This window comes from Schistocerca serialis, chromosome 9 (genome assembly GCF_023864345.2).
Source record: "Schistocerca serialis cubense isolate TAMUIC-IGC-003099 chromosome 9, iqSchSeri2.2, whole genome shotgun sequence".
Classification (NCBI taxonomy): domain Eukaryota; kingdom Metazoa; phylum Arthropoda; class Insecta; order Orthoptera; family Acrididae; genus Schistocerca; species Schistocerca serialis.
In genome coordinates this window covers 321,499,659-321,525,002 of record NC_064646.1, presented here as the reverse complement: position 1 = coordinate 321,525,002, position 25,344 = coordinate 321,499,659, and the positions used below count along the sequence as shown (strand labels likewise).

Here is a 25,344-nt window from a genome sequence, read left to right as displayed (position 1 = left end):
GTACGAGGCTACCTTTCACATAAATACCTTTAGAAAAGAGTTCCTAACACTTCAATCTAGATTAGCTGTTAAGAGACTCCTCTTTTCAGAAATACTCTTTTTCGCTATAGCCAGATTGCATTTTACATCCTCTCTACTTCAGCCATCATCAGGTATTTTTATTTCCAGATAACAGAACTCATCTAATGCTTTTAATGTCTCATTTTATCATTTTATAAACTAATTCCTTCAGCATTGCGTGATCTGGCTACATTCCATTGCCCTTCTTTTACATGTCGATGTTTATCTTATAACCTCTTTTCAAGACACTATCCATTCTGTTCAGCTGCTCTTCCAAGTCCTTTGTGATCTATGGCAGAATTACAATATCTTCAGCAAATCTCAAGGTTTTTATTTTTCTTCCTGAACTATAATTTCCTCTTTAATTTCTCCTTGGTTTCCTTTACTGCTTGCTCAATGTGCAGATTAAATAACATCAGGGATAGGCTACAACCCTGTCTCACTTCTTTCTCAACTACTTATTCCCTGTCATGTCCTTCAGCTCTTGTAAAAAAAATTAGCTATTGTACATATCTTACCTGATAACAGTGAAGTGATATGGAAAGCAAAGTAATTAATGAAGAGACAACAGAAAGTTTCAAAGAAGCCTTGTGGGAAGCTGATGGAGGGATATGTATAACATGACAAATGTTGATTCTAAATTTATCAGATTATAGGTGAATTTTTATAAATCTTAAACAGCTGCTTTCCCAAGAAACAATAATGTGTGGTGCTGACAAGAAATGAAATAGCATTAGATTCCAAAATAAATCAAAATATCATGTGCTCTGGAAAGGAAATTGTATGAAATTGTTAAGACAGATGGAAAAGTGGGACTGATTTTATATTGCAAGAGTTATTGTGCCGTCTTAAGGAAAGTGATTAAAAACACGCTTTGTAATGCCTGCAATTAGTAACTCAGATAACAAATAAATCTATGTGGGCAATAGTTAAAAGAAAAACTAGGAAATCAGTTAAAGAAAAGAAAACAGAAAAATAATAAATGATAGCAGTCAGACAGCAATAACTAATTCCTGGAAATATCTCAGATCACCGACATGAACAGTTCAAGGGATAAAGCAATAAAAGTTATGCCACATAGGCTACATATGGCGAACCACAATCAGCACATGCTATGCAGAAGAAATTAAGAATGTATAAGGGACAGTCAACTGGAAATGAGATGGATGAATAAAGTAAGTAAACTGTTTATTATTTGAAAGTAATCACCATAATTGTTAATTTGCTTATTCCACTGTGAGTCAAAGAGTGTCATGGCCTTCATAGAAAAATGTTTGCATTGCCTATGTTAGTATGATTGTACTCAGGCATGCACCTCTTTGTCTGAAGCAAACTGACTGCCATGAATCTTGTTCTTCAGGGCTTCAAAAATATGGAAAAGGCATGGGGAAATATTGAGGATGTGTAAGGTCTTCCAAAGAGCCCTGTTCTCTCCTCATGCAGTTCCCATATTTTTGGAGCCACGAAGAAAGGCATTCATTACCATCCATTTCCTTCAGATGGAGTGGTACATGCCTAGCTACAGTCATAGTTCCATTGCACTGTCTTGTCTCACTTTGGAATCATGGTGATTACTTTTGAAATAATAAACAGTGTAGCCTACTTACTCTTTTCCACCTGTCTAATTTTATTTTGACAGCCCCTTATAATCCAGCCATCGAAATCAAGTGTGTGATTATGAGAGACAGAGATTGAACATAATTTAGAATAAGAATATCACTTTAAAAAACAGTAGCATAAGACAATAATTTAAACTGTCAGCATGTTGCCAAATTTTTCACTGAGAAAGTGTACTATAATTGTAGAACTGACTCGTTCTATATAAGAGCGAGAGGTGAGTGGATTATGATCCACAGAACATGGAAATAACTAATTCCATAACTTAATTTACAGGCAGTTTAGTTCGTGTATAACCTACTGACGGGCTGTGCTGCAGTGCCGGTACGCAGATATGATGCAGTGAGGAAGAGGGTACTGAATTGCAGGTTTTACTGTAGCGCATCGTCTTTGACCACATTACAGTTACTTTGCTATGGAAGCTTCGACACCCATTCCGCTTCGCAGCTGCTCCAGCGCTTACGATTAGGCAATCCCTTCGACACCTCTCACGTGGGGTTTGCTGCCTTCAAGCTCCACATGGTGTGGCAGCAGTGTTGAACGTTGTCAAGAACGTCGTCCTGTTCTCATCGCACCGCGAACTGCCGTTTTCGACGGCGAAGTGTGAGAAAAATCATCACCCCCATGGCAAGGCGTGGTTTCATCGACGTACTGTATGCCTCCCTCTGAGGTCTTTCGTGTCGAATCTGAACGGCAGTGTGTCTGAAATGTTTTCCTCGACCACCCATAGGAAAACCGTGTAAGTTCAACACTGGGTGTCGCGGTTCTCACCTCCATCATGGAAGCGTCAAAAGAAGGGGTGAAATGTGCCTAAGAGGGCGGGTGATGGTTTTCCCATCGTGTGACACGTCTACGATGGCTTTGGGCAGAATTGTGGTGAAATTTGGTGCCAGTGTGGTATCATTAGCCCACGTTACAGCTGGGTGAGCTGACCTCTGGCCTTTTCTTGCATATTTCGATACCTCGCTGTTGAAAGCGTCGCCGAGCCAAAGGGTGACGTCGCAGGGCGCCAAGCATCTGTACAATTACAGAGAAAGGTTGTAGGCACCTTTGAGCCAAATTTCAAAGTTGTGTGTTGGAATTGGAGGCAATTACGGGATTTGGAAAAATTGATCCTTTAATTTTGTTGCGCAGTGTAAATATTGGACGTGTGGAGGCCTCTTATGTACTGGAGATGTCGGGAAAGATGCAGACACGATGGCCGGAAATCAGAGATTTGCGGACACTGTCAGCTCGAGGAAAAGCTTCCGTCGTGCGGAGGGATCAGTGCCCAAACTACCAGCGAAGGTGGTGTCCACGAATCTCCAGCAAACCCTGCTGTGCCGGCCTGAGTGGCCGTGCGGTTCTAGGCGCTACAGTCTGGAACCGAGCGACCGCTACGGTCGCAGGTTCGAATCCTGCCTCGGGCATGGATGTGTGTGATGTCCTTAGGTTAGTTAGGTTTAATTAGTTCTAAGTTCTAGGCGACTGATGACCTCAGAAGTTAAGTCGCATAGTGCTCAGAGTCATTTGAACCAAACCCTGCTGTCCGCGTATCTCCATGTTCGCATTTCTCTGGTATTTGTTGACAGGAATGCTGGGCGTAAATATCAGATTTTTGTAAGAATGCAAAATTTTACTGGGTACAAATTTCACATATCCGGAGAAATTACCCACTCACGCAGAGAAACGCATACGAAAAATTCCCGCTTGACACGTTCAGGCCGTTGCTGAGAAGTGTTTCTCGTTGTGGGGCGACGCATGTGTCCATGTTTTCCTTCATCGCGCTACTTTTCATATTTCTCACCGTGGGGCGGCGGTCGTATTCAAACGTCCTAGACTATTATTTTAATACGTTGAAATTTGATTTTGAAAATGGCATAAATCAAGTATTCGTGCAGCACGTGGCTCTCAGCCATGTACAATAATGATATGCATCTAGCAACTAACAACTGGATCCTAAAACGTCAACTAATTTTAAAAGCTTTTTAAGGGTGTAGTTTTCCTGCGCAGTAACTAAAAAATATACTTAGATAGGCAGCACTATCTTAAAATGTGCTTAATATTAGTTGCTGCTGATGAATTCGGCCGTGAGTTTAGTAAAGTTGGCTGCTTGCATCTGGCGCAGAGCGGTAAGTAGCGCGGTGACTACAGGGTTTGAGGGTGTGAGAGGGGGGATGTTCTTTCCTTCTTCCAGTGCTGACAACTGACGCGTGGTGTTACTCGTACCTATCAGGTGCTATGTTATACATTTCAATCGTAAGTAACATGCATTCCTGAATGCGCATTATAGAGACTGTCATCTTCGAATACGTACATATTTTTAGCAAGGAATACGAAATTAAATTTGAGTAAAGGTGTTACAATATGACGCATAAAGCAGAAGAAAAATGACATTGAGTAAACACTTGTGATCGTGTAATATACTGCACAGTGCATTTAAATGTAAGTATAATTTCAATTATTAGTCAGTTAACCATCCGCTCACACAAACAACACATCGTCAAGCAATTACAGTGTCACATCTTTGGGATTGCTGAGGGTGGCAGCAATCTGAAGCAGAGAACAGTCGACCTCGAGTGTTTCGATTGGTGCCAACTTTCAACGACCAGTACTTGGCAGCCAGCGAGCAACTTACTAATTTATATAGGTTTCCAATTAATAATAAGATAGGTCTATATGCGGCCATAGTTGCTGCCTCATAATGTGAGCACTGTAACGGCTCTTGGGCATGTAGGTTTGATGACCACTGTTTTAACGTATTGAGAGAAGACATAAAATAATTTTTCACTAAATTAATCACAAATTATGTGATATCTCATTTGTTCAGAAAGCTGACGAATCACACAAAATTGTATTCACAGCTGTTTGTCGCACTTGGGTGGTAAGTAAGACACCATACTTTTGTGTACTGCTGGTACCATAATTGGTAGAGTCGAGCGTGAGCCACAGGTGGTACAAGCTGCCCGATGGGAGGATCTAGCACAGTGACTGTCAAACGTTTTTGCTCAGCAGCCAATACTGACATTGCGGTGCGGCACCTCGGGCCGCATATGTGCCGAGTTTATTATTAATTGGTAACCTACATAAGTTAGTATGTTGTAAACACCCAGCAGACAAGCTGTAGTCAGGCCGCGAAAAGTTGGCCGCCGACCCCCTGTACTGATCGCTAAAAGTTGGCGACATTCGGAAAAGTTCGACTGTTTTCAGCTTCATGTTGCTGCCACCCTCAATGATCCCAGACTTGTGACACCGTAATATTTATCTGACGAAGTGTTATTGTGTTGTCTGTGTAAGCGAATGATTAATTGATTAATAAAGAAATTGTCTTCTTTTTCTTCTTCCTCTTCTCTTCTTCTTCGTCTCCTCATGACGTTTCTTAGCCTGTTCAAGTTTCCTCCATTCTGTCCTCTCCAGCGCAATTCTTGCTCTTCCAGTATCTATCCTAAGGACACGTCCAAGCCAGGTTGTTCTCCGAATTTTTGCTATTTCCAGAAACCACTGTTATCCTGAACTGCCCCATAGATCTTGCGCAGAATCCTGCTTCCAAAATTGCTGAGCTGCTGCTCATCAGTACTCCTTTGTGTCCATGTTTCCCATCCGTAGGTTACAACAGTAACTTAACTGTAATTATCTTTGAAGGGACTATGGAAAATTGGAAATTGGAAACTTGTGGTAAGGTCTTATGGGACCAAACTGCTGAGGTTATCGGTCCCTAAGCTTACGCACTGCTTAAACTAACTTACTACAGTATAAGGACAACACACACACCCATGCCCGAGGGAGGACTCGAACCTCTGACGGAGGGAGCTGAGCGGAAATTCACAAGGCGCCCTAGACCGCGCTGCTACCCCGCGCGGCATTGGACTATGCAATATGAGACACGACCACAGATGTTTGCTAAATGTTTTGAACGTTTCTTCTATTCATTGCGTTTTATTGCAACAGCCTTCGTTAATTTAATGTTCCTTACTGCAAATAAGTGCCGCATTTGAAAATGATTGTATCTGTAACGCGCGTTCACGAATCGATGTTAGTTCTGTGTCAAAATTTATACCGTACCGAAGTCCGAAGCGACTGGAAAAAAGCACATGTGACTTCTGCGTATAAGAAGGGCAAAAGACCGAACGCGCAAAATTACAGACCAATGTCCCTAACTTTGGCCTACTGCAGAATCCTTGAAAATATTCTCAGTTCGAATATAATAAATTTTCTTGAGACAGAGAAGATTATGTCCAGGAATGAGCATGGTTTTAGAAAGCATCGCTTGCACTTTCCTCGCGTGATACTCGGCGAACTATGGATGAAGGGTAAGATCCAATATTTCTAGATTTCGGGAAAGCGTTTGACACGATGCCATTTCAGGCTGTTAAAGAAGGTACAAGCGTATGGAACAGGTTCACAGATATTTCACTCGCACACTTCTTAACTTATAGAATCCAGTATGTTGTCCTAGACGGCGAGTGTTCATCAGAGGAGTGCCCCAGGGAAGTGTGACAGGACCACTGTTTTTCTGTATATACATAAATGATCTGGCGGACTGGGTGAGCAGCAATCTGTGGTTCTTTGCTGATGATGCTGTTGGGTACCGTGAGGTATCAGAATTGTGTGACTGTAGGAGGATACAAGATGAATTAGACAAAATTTCCAGTTGCTGTGATGAATAGCAGCTAGCTCTAAATGTAGGAGAATGCAAATTAATACGGATGAGTAGGAAAAGCAAACCTGTAATCTTCGGATACAGCATTAGTAGTGTCGTGCTAAACAGTCACGGCGTTTAAATATCTGGGCATAACGTTGCGAAGCGATATGAAACGAAACGAGAACGTGAGGATTGTGGTAGAGAAAGCGAAAGGCCGACTTCTGTATATTGGAAGAATTTTAGGAATGGTTCAAATGGCTCTAGGCACTATGGGACTTAACATGTGAGGTCATCAGACAGCTAGACTTAGAACTACTTTAACCTAACTAACCTAAGGACATCACACTCTTCCGAGGCAGGATTCGAACCTGCGACCGTAGCAGCAGCGCGATTCCGGACTGTAGCGCCTAGAACCGCTCGGCCACAGCGGCCGGCGAAGAATTTTAGGAAAGTGTGGTTCATCTTTAAAGATGACTGCATATACAGGGTGTTTCAAAAATGACCGGTATATTTGAAACGGCAATAAAAACTAAACGAGCAGCGATAGAAATACACCGTTTGTTGCAATATGCTTGGGACAACAGTACATTTTCAGGCGGACAAACTTTCGAAATTACAGTAGTTACAATTTTCAACAACAGATGGCGCTGCAAGTGATGTGAAAGATATAGAAGACAACGCAGTCTGTGGGTGCGCCATTCTGTACGTCGTCTTTCTGCTGTAAGCGTGTGCTGTTCACAACGTGCAAGTGTGCTGTAGACAACATGGTTTATTCCTTAGAACAGAGGATTTTTCTGGTGTTGGAATTCTACCGCCTAGAACACAGTGTTGTTGCAACAAGACGAAGTTTTCAACGGAGGTTTAATGTAACCAAAGGACCGAAAAGCGATACAATAAAGGATCTGTTTGAAAAATTTCAACGGACTGGGAACGTGACGGATGAACGTGCTGGAAAGGTAGGGCGACCGCGTACGGCAACCACAGAGGGCAACGCGCAGCTAGTGCAGCAGGTGATCCAACAGCGGCCTCGGGTTTCCGTTCGCCGTGTTGCAGCTGCGGTCCAAATGACGCCAACGTCCACGTATTGTCTCATGCGCCAGAGTTTACACCTCTATCCATACAAAATTCAAACGCGGCAACCCCTCAGCGCCGCTACCATTGCTGCACGAGAGACATTCGCTAACGATATAGTGCACAGGATTGATGACGGCGATATGCATGTGGGCAGCATTTGGTTTACTGACGAAGCTTATTTTTACCTGGACGGCTTCGTCAATAAATAGAACTGGCGCATATGGGGAACCGAAAAGCCCCATGTTGCAGTCCCATCGTCCCTGCATCCTCAAAAAGTACTGGTCTGGACCGCCATTTCTTCCAAAGGAATCATTGGCCCATTTTTCAGATCCGAAACGATTACTGCATCACGCTATCTGGACATTCTTCGTGAATTTGTGGCGGTACAAACTGCTTTAGACGACACTGCGAACACCTCGTGGTTTATGCAAGATGGTGCCCGGCCACATCGCACGGCCGACGTCTTTAATTTCCTGAATGAATATTTCGATGATCGTGTGATTGCTTTGGGCTATCCGAAACATACAGGAGGCGGCGTGGATTGGCCTCCCTATTCGCCAGACATGAACCCCTGTGACTTCTTTCTGTGGGGACACTTGAAAGACCAGATGTACCGCCAGAATCCAGAAACAATTGAACAGCTGAAGCAGTACATCTCATCTGCATGTGAAGCCATTCCGCCAGACACGTTGTCAAAGGTTTCGGGTAATTTCATTCAGAGACTACGCCATATTATTGCGACGCATGGTGGATATGTGGAAAATATCGTACTATAGAGTTTCCCAGACCGCAGCGCCATCTGTTGTTGAAAATTGTAACTACTGTAATTTCGAAAGTTTGTCTGCCTGAAAATATACTGTTGTCCCAAGCATATTGCAACAAACGGTGTATTTCTATCGCTGCTCGTTTAGTTTTTATTGCCGTTTCAAATATACCGGTCATTTTTGAAACACCCTGTAGGATGCTAGCGCGACCCTTTCTTGAGTACCGCTCGAGTATTTGAGATCCGTACCAGGTCGGATTAAAGGAGGACATCGAAAGAATTCAGAGGCAGGTTGCTAGATTTGTTACTGGTAGGCTCGAACAACACGCAAGTGTTACGGAGATGCTTCGGGAACTCAAACGGGAATCCCTGGAGGGAGTTCTTTTCGAGGAACACTATAGAGAAAGTATACAGAACCAGCATTTGAAGCCGACTGCAGAACGTTTCTGTTGCCTCCAATATTTATTTCGCGTAGGGGCCACGAAGATAAGATACGAGAAATTAGGGCTCGTGCGGAGGCATATAGACAGTCGTTTTAGCCTCGTTTTATTAGCGAGTGGAACAGGAAAGGAAATGACTGGCAGGGGTACGGAGTATCCTTCGCCACGCGCCGGAAGGTGGATTGCAGAATATCAATGTAGAAGTAAATTGGTACGACGCACGCAGGCCCGCGAGTTACACACACTGGAAGACACGTAGTAAAACATTCCCACTGTCACAGTCTCTAAACCAGCAGTGGCCAAGCTACTTACCCCTCTGTCCCGAGGTAAGCGGCCAGTTTTACTTAACTCACGGCCGAGTTCACTAATCTCAGTTAAAATAAGCGCATCTTTCAATGTTACTGTCTCTGTAAGCATTTTTGATTCTTACTGAACGGAAAAACTGGACTTTTAATAAGCTCTTAACGTTAGTTGATGTTTTTGGATTAGGTTGTAAATTGCTAGATACATATTACACTACTGGCCATTAAAATTGCTACACCACGAAGATGACGTGCTACAGACGCGAAATTTAACCGACAGGAAGAAGATGCTGTGATATGCAAATGATTAGCTTTTCAGAGCATTCACACAAGGTTGGCGCCGGTGGCGACACCTACAACGTGCTGACGTGAGGAAAGTTTCCAACCGATTTCTCATACACAGTGCGGCTGGTCCCGGCGGAGGTTCGATTCCTCCCTCGGGCATGGGTGTGTGTGTTTGTCCTTAGGATAATTTAGGTTAAGTAGTGTGTAAGCTTAGGGACTGATGACCTTAGCAGTTAAGTCCCATAAGATTTCACACACGCACATCTCATACACAAACAGCAGTCGACCGGCGTTGCCTGGTGAAACGTTGTTGTGATGCCTCCTGTAAGGGGGAGAAATGCGTACCATCACGTTTCCGACTTTGATAAAGGTCGGATTGTAGCCTATCGCGATTGCGGTCTATCGTATCGCGACATTGCTGCTCGCGTTGGTCGAGATCCAATAACTGTAAGCAGAATATGGAATCGGTGGGCTCAGGAGGGTAATACGGAACGCCGCGCTGGATCCCAACGGCCTCGTATCACTAGCAGTCGAGATGACAGGCATCTTATCTGCATGGCTGTAACGGATCATGCAGCCACGTCTCGATCCGTGAGTCAACAGATGAGGAAGTTTGCAAGACAGCAACCATCTGCACGAACAGTTCGACGACGTTTGCAGCAGCACGGACTATCAGCTCGGAGACCACGGCTGCGGTTACCCTTGACGCTGCATCATAGACAGGTGGTGTACTCAACGACGAACCTGGGTGCAAAAATGGCAAAACGTCATTTTTTCGGATGAATCCAGGTTCTGTTTACAGCATCATGATGGTCGCATCTGTGTTTGGCGACGTCGCGGTGAACGCACATTGGAAGCGTGTATTCGTCATCGCCATACTGGCGTACCACCCGGCGTGATGGTATGGGGTGCCATTGGTTACACGTCTCGGTCACCTCTTGTTCGCATTGACGGCACTTTGAACAGTGGACGTTACATTTCAGATGTATTACGACCCGTGGCTCTACCCTTCATTCGATCCCTGCGAAACCCTACATTTCAGCAGGGTAGTGCACGATCTCATGTTGCAGGTCCTGTACGGGCCTTTCTGGATACAGAAAATGTTCGACTGCTGTCCTGGTCAGCACATTCTCCAGATCTCGCATCAATTGAAAACGTCTGGTCAATGGTGGCTTAGCAACTGGCTCGTCACAATACTCTTGAGGAACCGTGGTATCGTGTTGAAGCTGCATGGGCAGCTGTACCCGTACACGCCATCCAAGGTCTGTTTGACTCAATGCCCATGCGTATCAAGACCGTTATTACGGCCAGAGGTGGTTGTTCTGGGTACTGATTTCTCAGGATCTATGCACCCAGTTAGCGTGAAAATGTAATCACATGTCAGTTCTAGTATAATATATTTGTCCAATGAGTACCTGTTTATCATCTGCATTTCTTCTTGGTGTAGCAATTTTAATGGCCAGTAGTGTATTATAAAATACATCTGAGATCTGCGGGCAACAGGAATACCCGATACGGGCCGCAGTTTGACGACCACTGGTCTAGCGAGAGTCACCGTTGGTAAACGCCGGCGTGAACGTGTTGAGGAATGAGAACTGTTTACTACCCCTGGCACACTGACCTGGCCCACCACTCGTGGGGCGCGGGCGGCGGCGGCGGTGGCGGCGGCTCGTAGTGCGCGACGGGGACGGGCACGTGCGCCGGCTGCAGCAGCGCCGTGGTGTAGAGGTAGGGCGTCGCCAGCAGCTTGTAGCGCCGGTCGGGGTAGGGCCCCGAGCCGTTGCCCGGACCGGCGGCGCCGGCGGGCGTGACGAGCTGCAGCGGCAGGTAGGACAGCGCGGGCACCGGGCCGTACGGGAAGCCGCGCGGAGGCGGGCCGTAGGGCGGCGGCGGCGGCGCGGGCCTGCGGGCAGCGGGCGCCGCGTCCCTCTTACTGCGGGGCGCCGGGCGGCGCGGCGGGGCGCGTTACAACACAGCCATCACACAGCACAGCACAGGGCGTCCGGTCGCGTCACTTCTGTCGTCACGCGCTCACTCACTACCAGTGTCCCGATTTCTAGCAAAGTGTACCTCTCCTACAGCGTGTAGAATGGTGGGGGACATGATCTTGAATAGCGGCATACGTGCCGTTTTCAGTGTACGCCACGGCTTCGTCAGGTGAACATCGCGTTTTTGTTGTTTCAAACTGGCAGATCGCCAGTAACTACTCGACGTGTCTTCCGCATTCGCTACTCTCTCGGTCTACGAGACCCTGTCCCTACTTAGAAAACAATTTATTCGTGGGTTTCGAATTTTCGAGAGACAGATTCTGCACTGAAACTTAAACCTGAAGGTCGACGACGTACTGCTACAGGCCATGAAAATGTTGCTGCCGTGAGAGGTTCAGTTCAACAATCTCCCAGACGTTCTGCAAGAACTCACGCGTTAGCCTTACAATTATCTGATAGAACTGTGAGAAGAATCTTGCATCGAGATTTGGAAATGCATCCCTAGAAGACTGTGTTGGTTCAAGAAATGAGCGGAAGAGATTACGAAGTCCGTACAACATTGTCTCAGCAAGAAGATGTGATTTTTTCAGACGATGCACATTTTCATCTGTCAGGTGCAGTAAAAACACAAAATTGCAGGTACTGCTCTGAAAACAACCCCCACGAACTCCATCAACGACCACTCCACAGTTCCAAAGTAACAGCGTGGTGTTCTGTTTTTAATTTTGGTCCGTATTTTTTTGAAGAGAATGGTGAAAGTTTTACTAGTGAAAGTGAACTAGGCGGACTATTTTATGACCTTGAGAACGTGCCGTTCCAACAAGATGGCGCTACAGCCGACACGCACATCATATCACTGGCACTGGTGAGGGAAATGTTTCCTGAAGATGTCATTTCTTGCGTGGGGATGTTGGGTGGCCACCACATTCGTCAGACTTGACATTCTGCGAGTTTTTTCTGTGGGGTTATCTCAAGTCCAAGGTGTACCGGCCGGCCGTGGTGGCCGAGCGGTTCTAAGCGCTACAGTCTGGAACCGCGCTACCGCTACAGTCGCAGGTTCGAATCCTGCCTCGGGCATGGATGTGTGTGATGTCCTTAGGTTAGTTAGGTTTAAGTAGTTCTAAGTTCTTGGGGACTTATGACCTAAGATGTTGAGTCCCATAGTGCTCAGAGCCATTTGAACCAAGGTGTACCAACATCTCCCTCAAACTTCAGAAGCTCTCAAGGAAGTGGTAATTCAAGAAGTTTAAGCAATCACGCCCGACTTGACTTGTAGAGTAATGAACAACTTCAGAGAACGACTGAACCAATGCATCAACAATGGAGGCAGCCATTGACATATTGTTTAAAATTCATTAATACCGCATATTCTTAAACGGCATTATGTTGCTCTTAGGTAATAAAAATAAAAATGACTTATCTTATTAGTTTCGTTTTTCTTAGCTTTCCTAATAAGGGAGTTCCTTCTGCCACACCCTGTGTAAAAGAGACCGCGTACAGAGCACTAGTCCGACGCATTCTTGAATACTGCTCGATTGCTTGTGATACTTACCGGATCGGATTAAAAGGCGAAATCGAAGCAATTCAGAGGCGTGCCGCTAGATTTGTTATTCGATCAACAAGCGAATATTGCGGGAATACTCTGTGAACTCAAATGGTTATCGCTGCAGGAAAGAAGTCGTCCTTTTCGTGAAATACTATTGAGAAAATTTAGAGAACTGGCATCTGGGCTGCCTGCAGAACGATTCTATTGCCGCCAACGTGTATTTTACATAAGTGTCGCGAAGACAAGAAAAGTTAGGTCTCGTACGGAGGAATATACAGTGTGTTCTCCTGAGAGTCATCAGGCGAGTTTTCTTTGGTGCTTTGGCAGATGTTTGCGATTTCGTTTTTGCAGTGAGTAGCTGAAGTCAGCCCAATCAAACACGTAGGAGAGACAGTCTGTATATAGTCGTTTTTCCCTCGCCCAGATTACGAGTGAAACAGGAAACGGAATGAGTAGTAGTGGTACAACGTACCCTCACCATGCACCAAATTGTGGCTTGCAGATTATGTATGTGGAACCTGATATAGATTTTCTCGGAATGTTCCGATTTTTTAGGGGTGTCACGACCCGTTCCGTGTAAGCCTTATGCGGCGCGCCAAACGTCTCGACTTTTTGGGCGCTGCTAACAATTCGAAATATAATGCGTATTCTGAAAGCGTCGATGGCGGTAAACAAGACTGTTCGAGTACGGTGCACCAGCAGACCGCGATCAGCTAATGGTCTAAAGGGATGGTTCAGTACATTTCGAAAACACTCAGCCACATGGCTTCCATTGTTGTATTATTACCACCGCGTCACTGCTTGCTGAACAGTGGTTCAGTACCGCTTTAACTTGTGCTCAAGCGTGTAGGAAATTTTTTATTGCTAAGTTCGTACTTTTGACCCGTCGATTTTTAGACGACCAGTCCCTTAGTTCAGCTTTTCTGCAAATTGGATCTGGCAATCAGTACTCTCACTGCTGTACTGTTGCACTGTCTTTCCACAACGTATTGAGTGATGGTAAACTGACTGTCTTTATAAGCTCACCAGGAAAAATATGAAGAGAGACGACTGGTCGCTTCGAATTTTTGTAGATAGTGTAGAGCTTTCACTATCATGGCTATCTACCATGACATATCGGCAACTTTTTGCAGTTCAAACCAAAGGTGCACCTGAAGAGGAAAGGTTCGTGGCCTTCCTACCGTTCGTAGGGAATCTTTATTCTAAAATATGTCGTATTCCCTGTCAGTGTGGTTAATGGTATACAGAGTGTTAAAAACTGTCCAGTATTTCAAGGGATGATTGTAAGCATCAAAACAAGGAAAACTGACTTATAACCATGGGTCCTACAAAGCACACATTCTGACATATGACTGCTTGTTCAGAGAAGGTGCTCAACATGATGTCCATTCTTCTCAACGCATGCTTTGCTTCACCACAAAATTACCGCAATAATAATAAGCGTCTGTACTGGTCAGGACGTCGTTTACGTTCCGCGGAAAGGGAGGTAACAACAAAAGTGGAGGAATACATAGCGCAGTGTTTTCTTGGGTGTTAAATTTACTGTGAACAGAGTATAGTACGAGGCAGTCGTGACTACTGGCGGTAAATCATGGAAATGAAGGAGTAGTAGACTGTATGGAATCAGCGCAGTAAGATGGGGCGACGTCGAGATGTAACAGTATGGTGGAAATCAGTTATCGTGCTTGAATATCTCCTGACCACGTCGCGAAAGTGGCTGCCCGATTTGTGATGTATCATGCGGAATGTGCAAAGTTTCTACAAGGAATGGTGTACTACTCGCAGCCATGTATCAAGGCATTAAAACAATGGTCGAATAAAAGATAGTAGCCGATTACTGGCACTGGAGAAGAGCGTCACGCCTTGTCAATCACAGTCGATTCCAAACCAGTAAGCAGTGTTGCTGCAGTGAATGCAGGTCCATCTCAACCAATTTCCGAGCGAACACTGCGAAGGGAACTGCAGACAATGGGCATTTGGAGTCGGGTACCTCGCAAAAGGTCATTGCTCAAGCGGCGCATGAAGATTCACTTCTCCAGTGGGCAAAACAACACAGAAACTGGACAGTAGCTGGCTGGGCGCGTGTAGTGTGGTCCGACGACTCACCATTTCGCCTCTCTTTAAATGATGCGAGGCGCTGACTGCACAGACGGCTCATTGATGCTATTAGCCAGCAGTGTACGGGATGCGTAGTTCAGATTGTAGGTGATTCTGTGCCGTTCCTACGGTATTACTCGTATCATGACTTGCCCCTACGCATTAAGATTACCGTGAACATAAAACAAGATGCGTATTTCAAAATTCTCGGTGTCCAATTATTGCCCTTTCTTCTAAAGCTCGATGATGAGTATGTTGCGGAGATTCCCGTCTTCCACTACTATGACAACTGTTGTGTTCACAGCGGTGTCTACACACATTCCTGATTTACGAACACCAGGCATTTTACGCCATTGCCTCACTCCTTCTGATAAATTACTCAATCTTAATACCCAAGGACACGTCTGGGACTATTTGTAACAGCGGGTGAAACGCAGCAGTCAAAATCCCCGCAGTTTGGTAGCTCTAAATATTCTAATCATCAGTGAGTGGCTTTAGTGAACAAACTTGTACACTCTCTTCTGCACCTATTTGAGGCCATTATCAAAGCTAGAGGCGGTGCTACAGGATATTAGCCTGAAATCTCCTGGGGGTGACTAACTTTTTGTTCGCTGTATTTACCTCTGTAAGCGCCCTGGTCTTTCTCATGTCATTTACGTGATGTCTACGCGACGCAAACGATAGTCGCAGCATAACGGTCGCCAAAAATTTTCCTAACTAGATTTCACGAGAGCAACGTTGGCTTTCCTCGATATTCCCAATTAAGTTCACGAGTACGTCTCTAACAGTTTAGTATGGACTTTACTGACATGTTAAGATTTTAACAGCACGTCTCTGAATTCTTCGAAGTCTGCTTTAATGCCTATTTGATAGACTCCAAACGGTAGAGCAGTACTCTACAAATGGTCACATTAACGTCGTGACTGATTTCCGCTACTGATGATGTGCAGTTTCTCGGAACTCTTTCACCAAATATACCTCTCCCATTCGCCTTATCTGCCACGGACGTTACCTGTTGTCCCTGTTTCATATCACTTCTTAATATTACCCCTAAATATTCAAACGATGTGAGGTTCTCCAATTGTTCACGGCTAATACTGGGGTCTTCTCTTTGTCATGGGCATTACGTTGCAAATATCCACACTTAAAGAACGCTCCCATTCATAGCAAAAACTGACAATTTTGCCCAAGTGTTTGTGCATTTCCTTATGATCGTCTTTGGCGATGTATATAAATCTGTTCTTCAGACGACACTTAACCATGAGTGGCGGAGTCAATATTATATACAAATTTTATTACTGTTACATTTGTGGATGTTGAAAGTGACAAACAGTGGTCGCTATCTCTCCGTATGATTCCGACGTTGTGTGCTTATACCATTATGGTTACTGCACGAGATGTATGTGCGAGGAAGTAATCTATACAGGGTGTTACAAAAAGGTACGGCCAAACTTTCAGGAAACATTCCTCACACACAAATAAAGAAAAGATGTTATGTGGACATGTGTCCGGAAACGCTTAATTTCCATGTTAGAGCTCATTTTAGTTTCGTCAGTATGTACTGTACTTCCTCGATTCACCGCCATGATTTCATACGGGATACTCTACCTGTGCTGCTAGAACATGTGCCTTTACAAGTACGACACAACATGTGGTTCATGCACGATGGAGCTCCTGCACATTTCAGTCGAAGTGTTCGTACGCTTCTCAACAACAGATTCTGTGACTGATGGATTGGTAGAGGCGGACCAATTCCATGGCCTCCACGCCCTCCTGACCTCAACCGTCTTGACTTTCATTTATGGGGGCATTTGAAAGCTCTTGTCTACGCACCCCCGGTACCAAATGTTGAGACTCTTCGTGCTCGTATTGTGGACGGCTGTGATACAGTACGCAATTCTCCAGGGCTGCATCAGCGCATCAAGGATTCCATGCGACGGAGGGTGGATGCATGTATCCTCGCTAACGGAGGACATTTTGAACATTTCCTGTAACAAAGTGTTTGAAGTCTCGCTGGTACGTTCCGTTGCTGTGTGTTTCCATTCCATGATTAATGTGATTTGAAGAGAAGTAATAAAATGAGCTCTAACATGGAAAGTAAGCGTTTCCGGACACATGTCCACATAACGTATTTTCTTTCTTTGTGCGTGGGGAATGTTTCCTGAAAGTTTGGCCGTACCTTTTTGTAACACCCTGTATAGGTCTGTTAATTTTACAAGTATATCTTTCTTGAGGATTATCTCTAAATCGAATTTGATAATACTGAACTGGAGAGAAGATGATCTGCAAGCGGTCACCTTGCAGTTGATTTGCACTTGTTTGGAATCTTCGAATGAGCTTTATTCGGGCATATGCTTTCTGTACAACTACATCGCCTAAATTGTCCACAGTGGTCATTAGATTGAATATCTGAGTGTGTGTGTGTGTGTCACGAAGATCCGCTCATAAAAGGTTTTTGTCAGCTATGTTTTTCAGTAAAGTCAGCAAGAAAACACTACCGGGCGAAGCGCAGGGGGCTCTAAAGCAACATACTCTATTGACGTTCTTGTGAAACTATTCCTGTATGATTAACAGGTGTGTACGTGAAATGTAAGCAAATCATGTGGACTAGTTCAAGTACTTGTAACATCATTTTATAACGTTGGTTCAACATGAGACAGCCGAGTTTAGTATGAAACTATGCCTGTCAGATCAAATTTGGCCTAGTTTGCCATGCGTGTAATTTCATTTGCTACCCTCACTTCCTTTTTCCTCACAGAAAGCGCCTCAGTTCATATTGCTCCAATAGCTGCTGCACTACATTCTCCGTATTCATCATTAGTACGTCTAACCAAATGGTTCAAATGGCTCTGAGCACTATGACACTTAACATCTGAGGTTCAAAAATGGTTCAAATGGCTCTGAGCACTATGGGACTTAACTTCTGAGGTCATCAGTCCCCTAGAACTTAGAACTACTTAAACCTAACTAACCTAAGGACATCACACACATCCATGCCCGAGGCAGGATTCGAATCTGCGACCGCAGCAGCAACGCGATTCCGCACTGAAGCCCCTAGAACCGCTCGGCCACAACGGCCGGCTACGTCTAAGCGCCAACAACAGAAAGAAGAAATGTAGGCTATTCATCTGAAATTGTCGCATCTCCTAGTAACTTTTTCAAAAATTTATTTTTTTATGCGAGGGCTATATTAGTTCAGAAAGAATTTTGCGGTCTCGTTCTGACAAGAAGGACTGGGCGCTCCATATCACAAGTGATGTCCCAAGTTCAAAGAAACTCATTTGCTTCTTGCTCTGGGGTCAATAACAAACATCAACCCTTTGGATATGTTTTTAAGATTATTTTACTGATGTCAGTTACGGTTATTTTAACGCTGTGGTTTGTGAAAATCTTCTCCATTAGGACGGTTATTTATTGACGGTCAGTTTTGGCCTTTTGCTTTTCCGTTGTCAATGTGCAGCAATGGCAACTTCAGCTACAATAGATAACTACGAATCTTGACCGGCACCGGACAGCAGGCATTACTGTGACCTCCATTTAGGTGTGTCGCTATGATGATGTCCTACGCCTACTCATAGGCTATGTCGGACCTTCAGTGAACATTTTAAATTCGCTCTCTCTGAATATTCACACTGCGTGGAGATGTCCTGGCGGTTTTGAAATACTCGCTTGCAGTCATAGTTGATTTACAATTTACAGCAGGTGCCATACAGTGTGGGCCTGCTGTTTGATAACATTAAATTTTTTTTCTCATCAGTGTCTTCTCACAGTCTTTTTTTAATTGTTGTTTTACTCATACTGGACAAAGTCTGCCCTAAATAAACAATGAACAAACAAACAAAAAATAGAAGCTAGAAGCTCAAGTGGTGGAGGAATTGGGGTATTGGCGTACATATGCGAAGTTTCACAAAGTTGTGTTTGCTCTGTTTCGAGAGACCTAACTGGCACTTTAATAGTAATAATTATCTATATCCCATGCTGTATACTCCTCGTTTATACGGCCACCTTCTAATTGCCTTTCTTCTATTTGCATTTAAAATAATGAATGAAGTATTTTTTTGGTTCCTCAAACTGCGATTGCTTTTCACATTCTTACTCTCGAAATTATCACTTGAACTGCTCTTCTGAAATTTTCACAGCAGCTGCCTGACCATTGACAGTCATCCCGCATACAGGCTCCTCAAAATTTTAATTATTTATGTTTTAGTGCACCTGTAATTCAGCAAGTACAACTTTGTGAAACTTCTCATAGCTACCGCAGTTCATACACCACTTGAGCTTCCATATTTTTTTGATCATTGTTCATTTAGGGCAATCATTCTATATTTTCGAGACTGTCTAGCAGAGACCTTAGTTTAAAATAGTTTGCGCAATTCCCCATGTGATGGCTATGTCTTCCGCGTCGTCATATACAGTAATCCATGCAGTCAGTAATGTTAGCACGTAAGTTGTATGTAAGTAATACAGGAGAGGGTGTTTAGTGATACGTTATGTCATGGTAAATAATTAGTAACGTCAAACAAGACACATTTAAAGCAGTAATGTTTTATCAAAGAACTTAGTTTCGTTTGATGTACAGCTATACACACACATATACAGACAGTTTATCAAAGAATTCACCTTTGTTATGAATAAAGAGAAAAACAGACTAATTTTAAATGAGTCAGATTAATACTGTTGTACACGTACAGGAAATTTTACTTGCGTTACGCATAAGATTTGCAAAGAGAAATTACATTCACAAAGATACTAACGCACCTGTATAAACATCTACGTAGCACACATATATTACAAAATGAGATATGAGTTGTAAGCAAGGGTAGAGAGGAGATATTCATAATTACGATACCTGTAATTGAAGTCATCACGCGATTCATCAAGGAGTAACGTATTATAGTCGTAGGCCCATTGTTCTATCAGGTAACGGATCAGCTGCCTGCAACAAAGGAATGTAATACAAGACTTAAATTAGAAGACTGTTCGTGAACATTTATAATAATTTTGTGGGATTTACGTAACTATATTGCCCAGCCCCATTTATATATAATTTTATTCTCTAGTCATGCTATGCTTATTAGCCATCTGCAGACAAGCGATGTCTATGGTTATGTACGTAGCTATGTGAAAATCACGCGCTTCGATTGGTCTTATTTTGCATTTATTTTCTGAATTCGAAAAAGATGTGCAGTTAATCACCTCATTTGTATAGCAGATAACTTATTCAAAGTATATTATGGTAAACTACATTAGATATTTTGCTTAGGGTGCAAAGACGAAAACGTTTTGTGATTATCCAACAAGCGAACACGCTATATATTGTTGTCTGTACGAGAAACACGATGTTATTAAATTCATTTTGCAGTATTGGAATGTTTGCCATTTTGCTTTATTGATATTCGTACTAGAAACTGGAGCCTTTTAAACTAAAACGTTAGTTAGTTGAAATGAGTGGAACGAATGATGACTTTCCTTTTTCTTTTCTGGTTAATACTTCCGGCTCTATGATGTTTAGAAACCTTTTTACAATCGCATACCGGGTACATTAAGCGAACATAAGTATTTTGTTGGGGAGTTTAAGCTTTCTCCTTGATTCATCATTGTAGCAATGGATTTAAATATCTTTTCTTCCATTGTTATCATGTGCTGAAGTCAATGATCCTTTTGTTACACTAACTCATTTTAAAAAGTTACAGTAAGTAACAAAACAGATCATCAGTTTTTTGAAAAAGTTTTAAATGAAACTGGAATTAGTTTTTCGCAGGAAGAAGGTCTAATTTTACTAAAAGGTTTAAAGTACAATGTGGGCCCTAGGCTTAGTGATTCTACAATAATAGACGACTTTGTAGTTAACCTTAAAATTTGTCTATACAGTGCTAAAGTAAATAAGGTCCACAAGTTAGGATAGCTCATGAATATAACATCATAGAAAACAAGTGGCAGTTAGCAGTAACATTTGCACTAGAGAAAAGAAAGTGATTAATAACATTAATCGTGAACTGAAAAATAATGAAGCTTTAATAACTAAAGCCGATAAGTGCAATACAGTTGTCGTTGCCTATAAAAATGAGTATGTATATAATACGTTACAATTTTTTGAGGAAAATGGCATCACCGAAATTAGTACAGATCCACCGTTAACCTGAAAAGAGAAATTTGGAAGTGTTTAATAATACTGAATACTTGTCCGGAAAATTTCAGAAAAAATGGGTAGTTAATATGAATCCAAAGCTTCCCGTTTTAAGAAGCCAGTGTAAGCTTCGTAAATAGCATAGGAAGTGTTCAACAGAAGTAGCTAGGCACTTACATGGTAAACTCAAGGAATTTTTTACTTTTGACAGTAGCTTTTGCGTTAAAAATAGGCAAGATCTGATGAGTAAAACGAAAACGCTCAAATGCACTCCTCGTACTAGGTTGCTATCCTTTGTTATTACAAGTCTGTACGTGACACCTATTGCTCCATAAAAAGCTAATCAGATGCAAATTACAGAACTGATGAAGTTATTAAAGGTAAAGTAAAACAATTATTTTACTTTTAACAGTAAATTGTATGTTCAATCCTTTGCCCTTGCGATGGGTAGTCCCTCAGGTGGCATCCTAGCTAACATTTCTTCCTTGAAGACTTCAAAAACAAGTCAGAATCAGTGAGTAAATACGATTTTATGCGCGTTAATTTTCGCGTTTCATGGAACTGACCAATAATTAGATTTATTATTTAACACTTTTAATGGCTTCTTCCAGAAAATAAAATTTACAAAAGAAATTCAAAATCAGAAAGCTGAAATTGCGCACACAGAATGACAGAGTCACTTTCGATATTCATCGTAAGACAGCCTACTCTGATAATATTATTGCATCAGATTCTTTCTACCCAGAGGCTAATAAAGTTGCGTTTTTTCAATCAGCAATAAATCATGCTTTAGCAACGCCTCTTTCCCCTTAAGGTTTTCAGAAAGAAATTAATTTGATTAAGAATACTATTGGGCACTAATGGTTATAAACAAGACATAGTCGATCAGATACTTCGTAACAAAATTGCAAATAAAATTTTTCGACACTAGTTGACAATAAACTGAAGAGTAATGAAGAGAGAAATGACAAGTTCATTTCGATGCCAGTTTCACTAATATGTCCTACAGGATTGGCCGTCTTCCGACTGGAAAATACGGTTGTTAAGTTAGCTTCTCTACTAACAACAGTTTGAAGAAAAATTTCGTACATACATTACAAAATGGACAAGATCCTTTCAAAAATTCAGGCGTCTATAAAAACGTCTGTAAAGACTGTCCTCATTAATATTTATGGCAGATTCGTAGTGCTATTAAAGCCAGATATAAGGTTCAAAAATGGCTCTGAGCACTATGGGACTTAACATCTATGGTCATCAGTCCCCTAGAACTTAGAAATACTTAAACCTAACTGACCTAAGGACATCACACAACACCCAGTCATCACGAGGCAGAGAAAATCCCTGACCCCGCCGGGAGTCGAACCCGGGAACCCGGGGGTGGGAAGCGAGAACGCTACCGCATGACCCCAGATATAAGGAGCACCTGTTGAGTAAGAAAGGGGGAAATGTTCATAATTTTTCTTTTGTTGAACATTTACATATTTCACCGTTCTCCGAGGGAATTAGAAGAAGCCGTAATTTTACGTATGGAAATAAAAGCCTGAAAACTGAATTTATAATAAGAACTTGAAATTTATAAACATCTTGATAAGAAGACGGTAACATTTTGGACGATCAGTTGAAACTCGCGAGTAAGCATTTCCTTTATGGCTTTAAACAGCTGCTCACGGTTACATAATACGTGTTTATAGGTCTCCGCTCCCAACATCGGCGAATGTGCCGTTTTCCTCAAAATACTTCTCCTCTACTGTTGACCTAGTTACATTTCATATCATTGGGTTTCATTTTTGGTGACCTTTTCAACACAAATTGTTGCAGTTGGTAGCCCAAAAAATGATTGCCTGTAATATAGTTTACATTTTTTTCTGCGTAAGCCTCCGTTCAGTTAAGTAGAAGATTCTCATTTCTAGGTTGTAATGTAACTTTATAAATTTCATTCTTTCCTCCACCTTCTTTTTTAACAGAAGGAATTTTTAATAATAGAATTCTTATCTTCTGCACGCTAAATTTACGTGCAATATCACTCTGCCACATAAATGTTTTACAGATAATTTTATATTTAATGTGTACGTCAAAAATATTGCATTTATTATAGGCCTTATATAAAAGATGGTCATTTTGCTGTCATGTAAAATTAGATTTTTAACACCGGCAAGACTCAGTGCTTACGCGCATGTATATAGCGCTCAATGCATTCAAATTTTTCCTTATCGCTTAAGCTTCCATAGTGTTGAGAGGAAGTCTCTCTTTTTAGTGACGTTGTTGTACCTCATATTTGCTCTTTCTTCCCCACGTATTTTTAACAGTAGTCCTTTGTAGACAGAACTCTAGTTTCTGCACCATCAGTCAATTTTCTTTCTTACTTTAATGTAAAATGCTGTTACTTAACACAAGCCAATGTATTCAGCGTTCTCTGCATCGCCATTTTTCCTTATCGCTTGAGCCTGTACCTTTGAACAGTTGGCCTTTGTCTCTGGCATGGTGAATACTTACACTATGCAAATATTTTATTCTTTGGACTCCTGTTATAATTTTATGTCGACAAGAACATTTATCAGTGGGTGAATACATTTGTGCATTTATTCTGACGTACATTGAGTGTAATCTGGCTGCTGTCTTAAGCCATGGCATGTGTTGTTTCTGGTTTTTATAGCAATTTTATATACAAGAGTAGCTCGGCTTCAGCTAATGTAATTTACCACCATGTGATGTAATAAGTGAGTACGTTTACCTCACAATTATTTTACAATTATTAGTATTTTGTTATGTATGTCAACTTAGTTTGTAACCGTTTGTATACATTTTTAGGGCCCACTCCTTCTGCAGAAGATATTTTTTATAAATACCAGAACCTAGGTCAAGAGCTAAATAAACCTTTGGTTTGCAAGTGGTTGGCTGATTTTTTCAACTTATTCTAACTCATTTTATTTGATAAAATTGTTGGCACACACAGCAGTTCTAGTGTAATTTCTCTGTATGGGTGAATACACTTAATCGACGAGCAGTTGCTCTGTTTTTACTGCTTCGCAAAACGCATCGGTTAAGACGGTTTTGCCTGAATACGGATCAATGCGGTATGTACAGTTTCCAAGTTCTATACCAGAACATTCCAAAGTATTCTAGAGTATACAAAGATATTCGTTAACATTCGAAAATTCCTTAAACCTCGCGAACGTTATGGAACCATCTAGAATTTTTCCACTTGGAAATACATTAGTGCGAAAGAAATAGAAGACGTCCTGGTGACAACCGTGATATGCTTACGACCACTTCAAACACATATATCTCCACAACCACAACTGCTACCATCATCCAGGCAGTGACTGACGGTGTGGGGTTTGGTCGTTAACTTCATCCATATACATTTACCGGTTGTTCAAAAAAGTGTAGAATACTACTTAACACAAGCCAATGTATTCAGCGTCCTCTGCATCGCCATTTTTCCTTATCGCTTGAGCCTGTACACATCAAAACAAGAAAAATACCAGTAAACATGGGTCCGGAAATCCATGCTTTCTGAGAGAAATCCAATAAACATAGGTCTAGAATGCATAATTTTTGCTTTAAAGAAGTGTTTGCAGGAGATGTTCAACGTGGTGTCCATTCATCACAATGTACCCCATTGCCTTTCGGCGTAAGGAATGACGCACCCTTTGAAGTATACCCGGTTGATGCCGTACCTGCTGGAGCATTGAAGACGTGACCCTGTAGTGTCCGCATATCATTGATTGGCGTGACTCAGATTCCTTCAAGTGTCCCCATCACCAAAAGTTTAGGGGACTGAGGTCTGGGGAACGAGCAGACCAAAGTGTGGCGTTATCCTGACCAATACAGCAGTTCTGAAATGTCTGCGTCAGATGTTCGTGCACATTGTGACGAAACTGTGCTGATGCGCCATCATGCATGAATCACGTTTGTATTTGTTGCTGCAGTGGCACAGCCTCCAGCAACGTAGGGAATACATTAATGATAAAGTCCAGATAAAGCACCCTTTATGGTAGCACGTATGGCCCTATTAATCTATCGCTAAGTACGCCTGCTCATACGTTCATTGAGAATCGGTGTTGATGTCCTTTTTCCTGAATTGCTTGCGGATTTACATCTGCCCGTACACGTTGGTTATGGAAATTCGCAGCACCATCTCTTGTGAACCCTGCCTCATCGGTAAATAAAATCTTGCATGTGAATAGTGGATCTGCGGCACACTTCTGCAACAGCCATTAACGGAACTGATGTCTGCCGTGATGATCCTGTGGCCTTAGGACCTGAATGCGCTGTAGATGATATGGATATAGCAATTGTTTATAAACTACCCCCGGCCCCCCCTCCCCTAGATACCCGGCCGCAGTGGCCGTGCGTTTCTGGGCGCTACAGTCTGGAGCCGAGCGACTGCTACGGTCGCAGGTTCGAATCCTGCCTCGGGC

The 25,344-nt window shown here is 42.7% G+C and overlaps 1 protein-coding gene across 2 annotated transcripts in view; it reads right to left on the bottom strand.

The window, feature by feature from the left end:
* Nucleotides 1-25,344, bottom strand: part of LOC126419254 (protein spaetzle 5) — a 341,611-nt gene that overhangs the window by 7,139 nt on the left and 309,128 nt on the right. The window contains exons 3-4 of one of the 2 annotated variants that reach the window (XM_050086411.1): nucleotides 19,643-19,729; nucleotides 10,784-11,095 (exon numbers count right to left, since the gene is read on the bottom strand). In XM_050086411.1, coding sequence (XP_049942368.1) covers nucleotides 10,784-11,095; nucleotides 19,643-19,729 — 399 coding nt within the window. The remainder of the gene's footprint in view (nucleotides 1-10,783; nucleotides 11,096-19,642; nucleotides 19,730-25,344) is intronic. The other variant, XM_050086412.1, reaches the window with a different exon arrangement.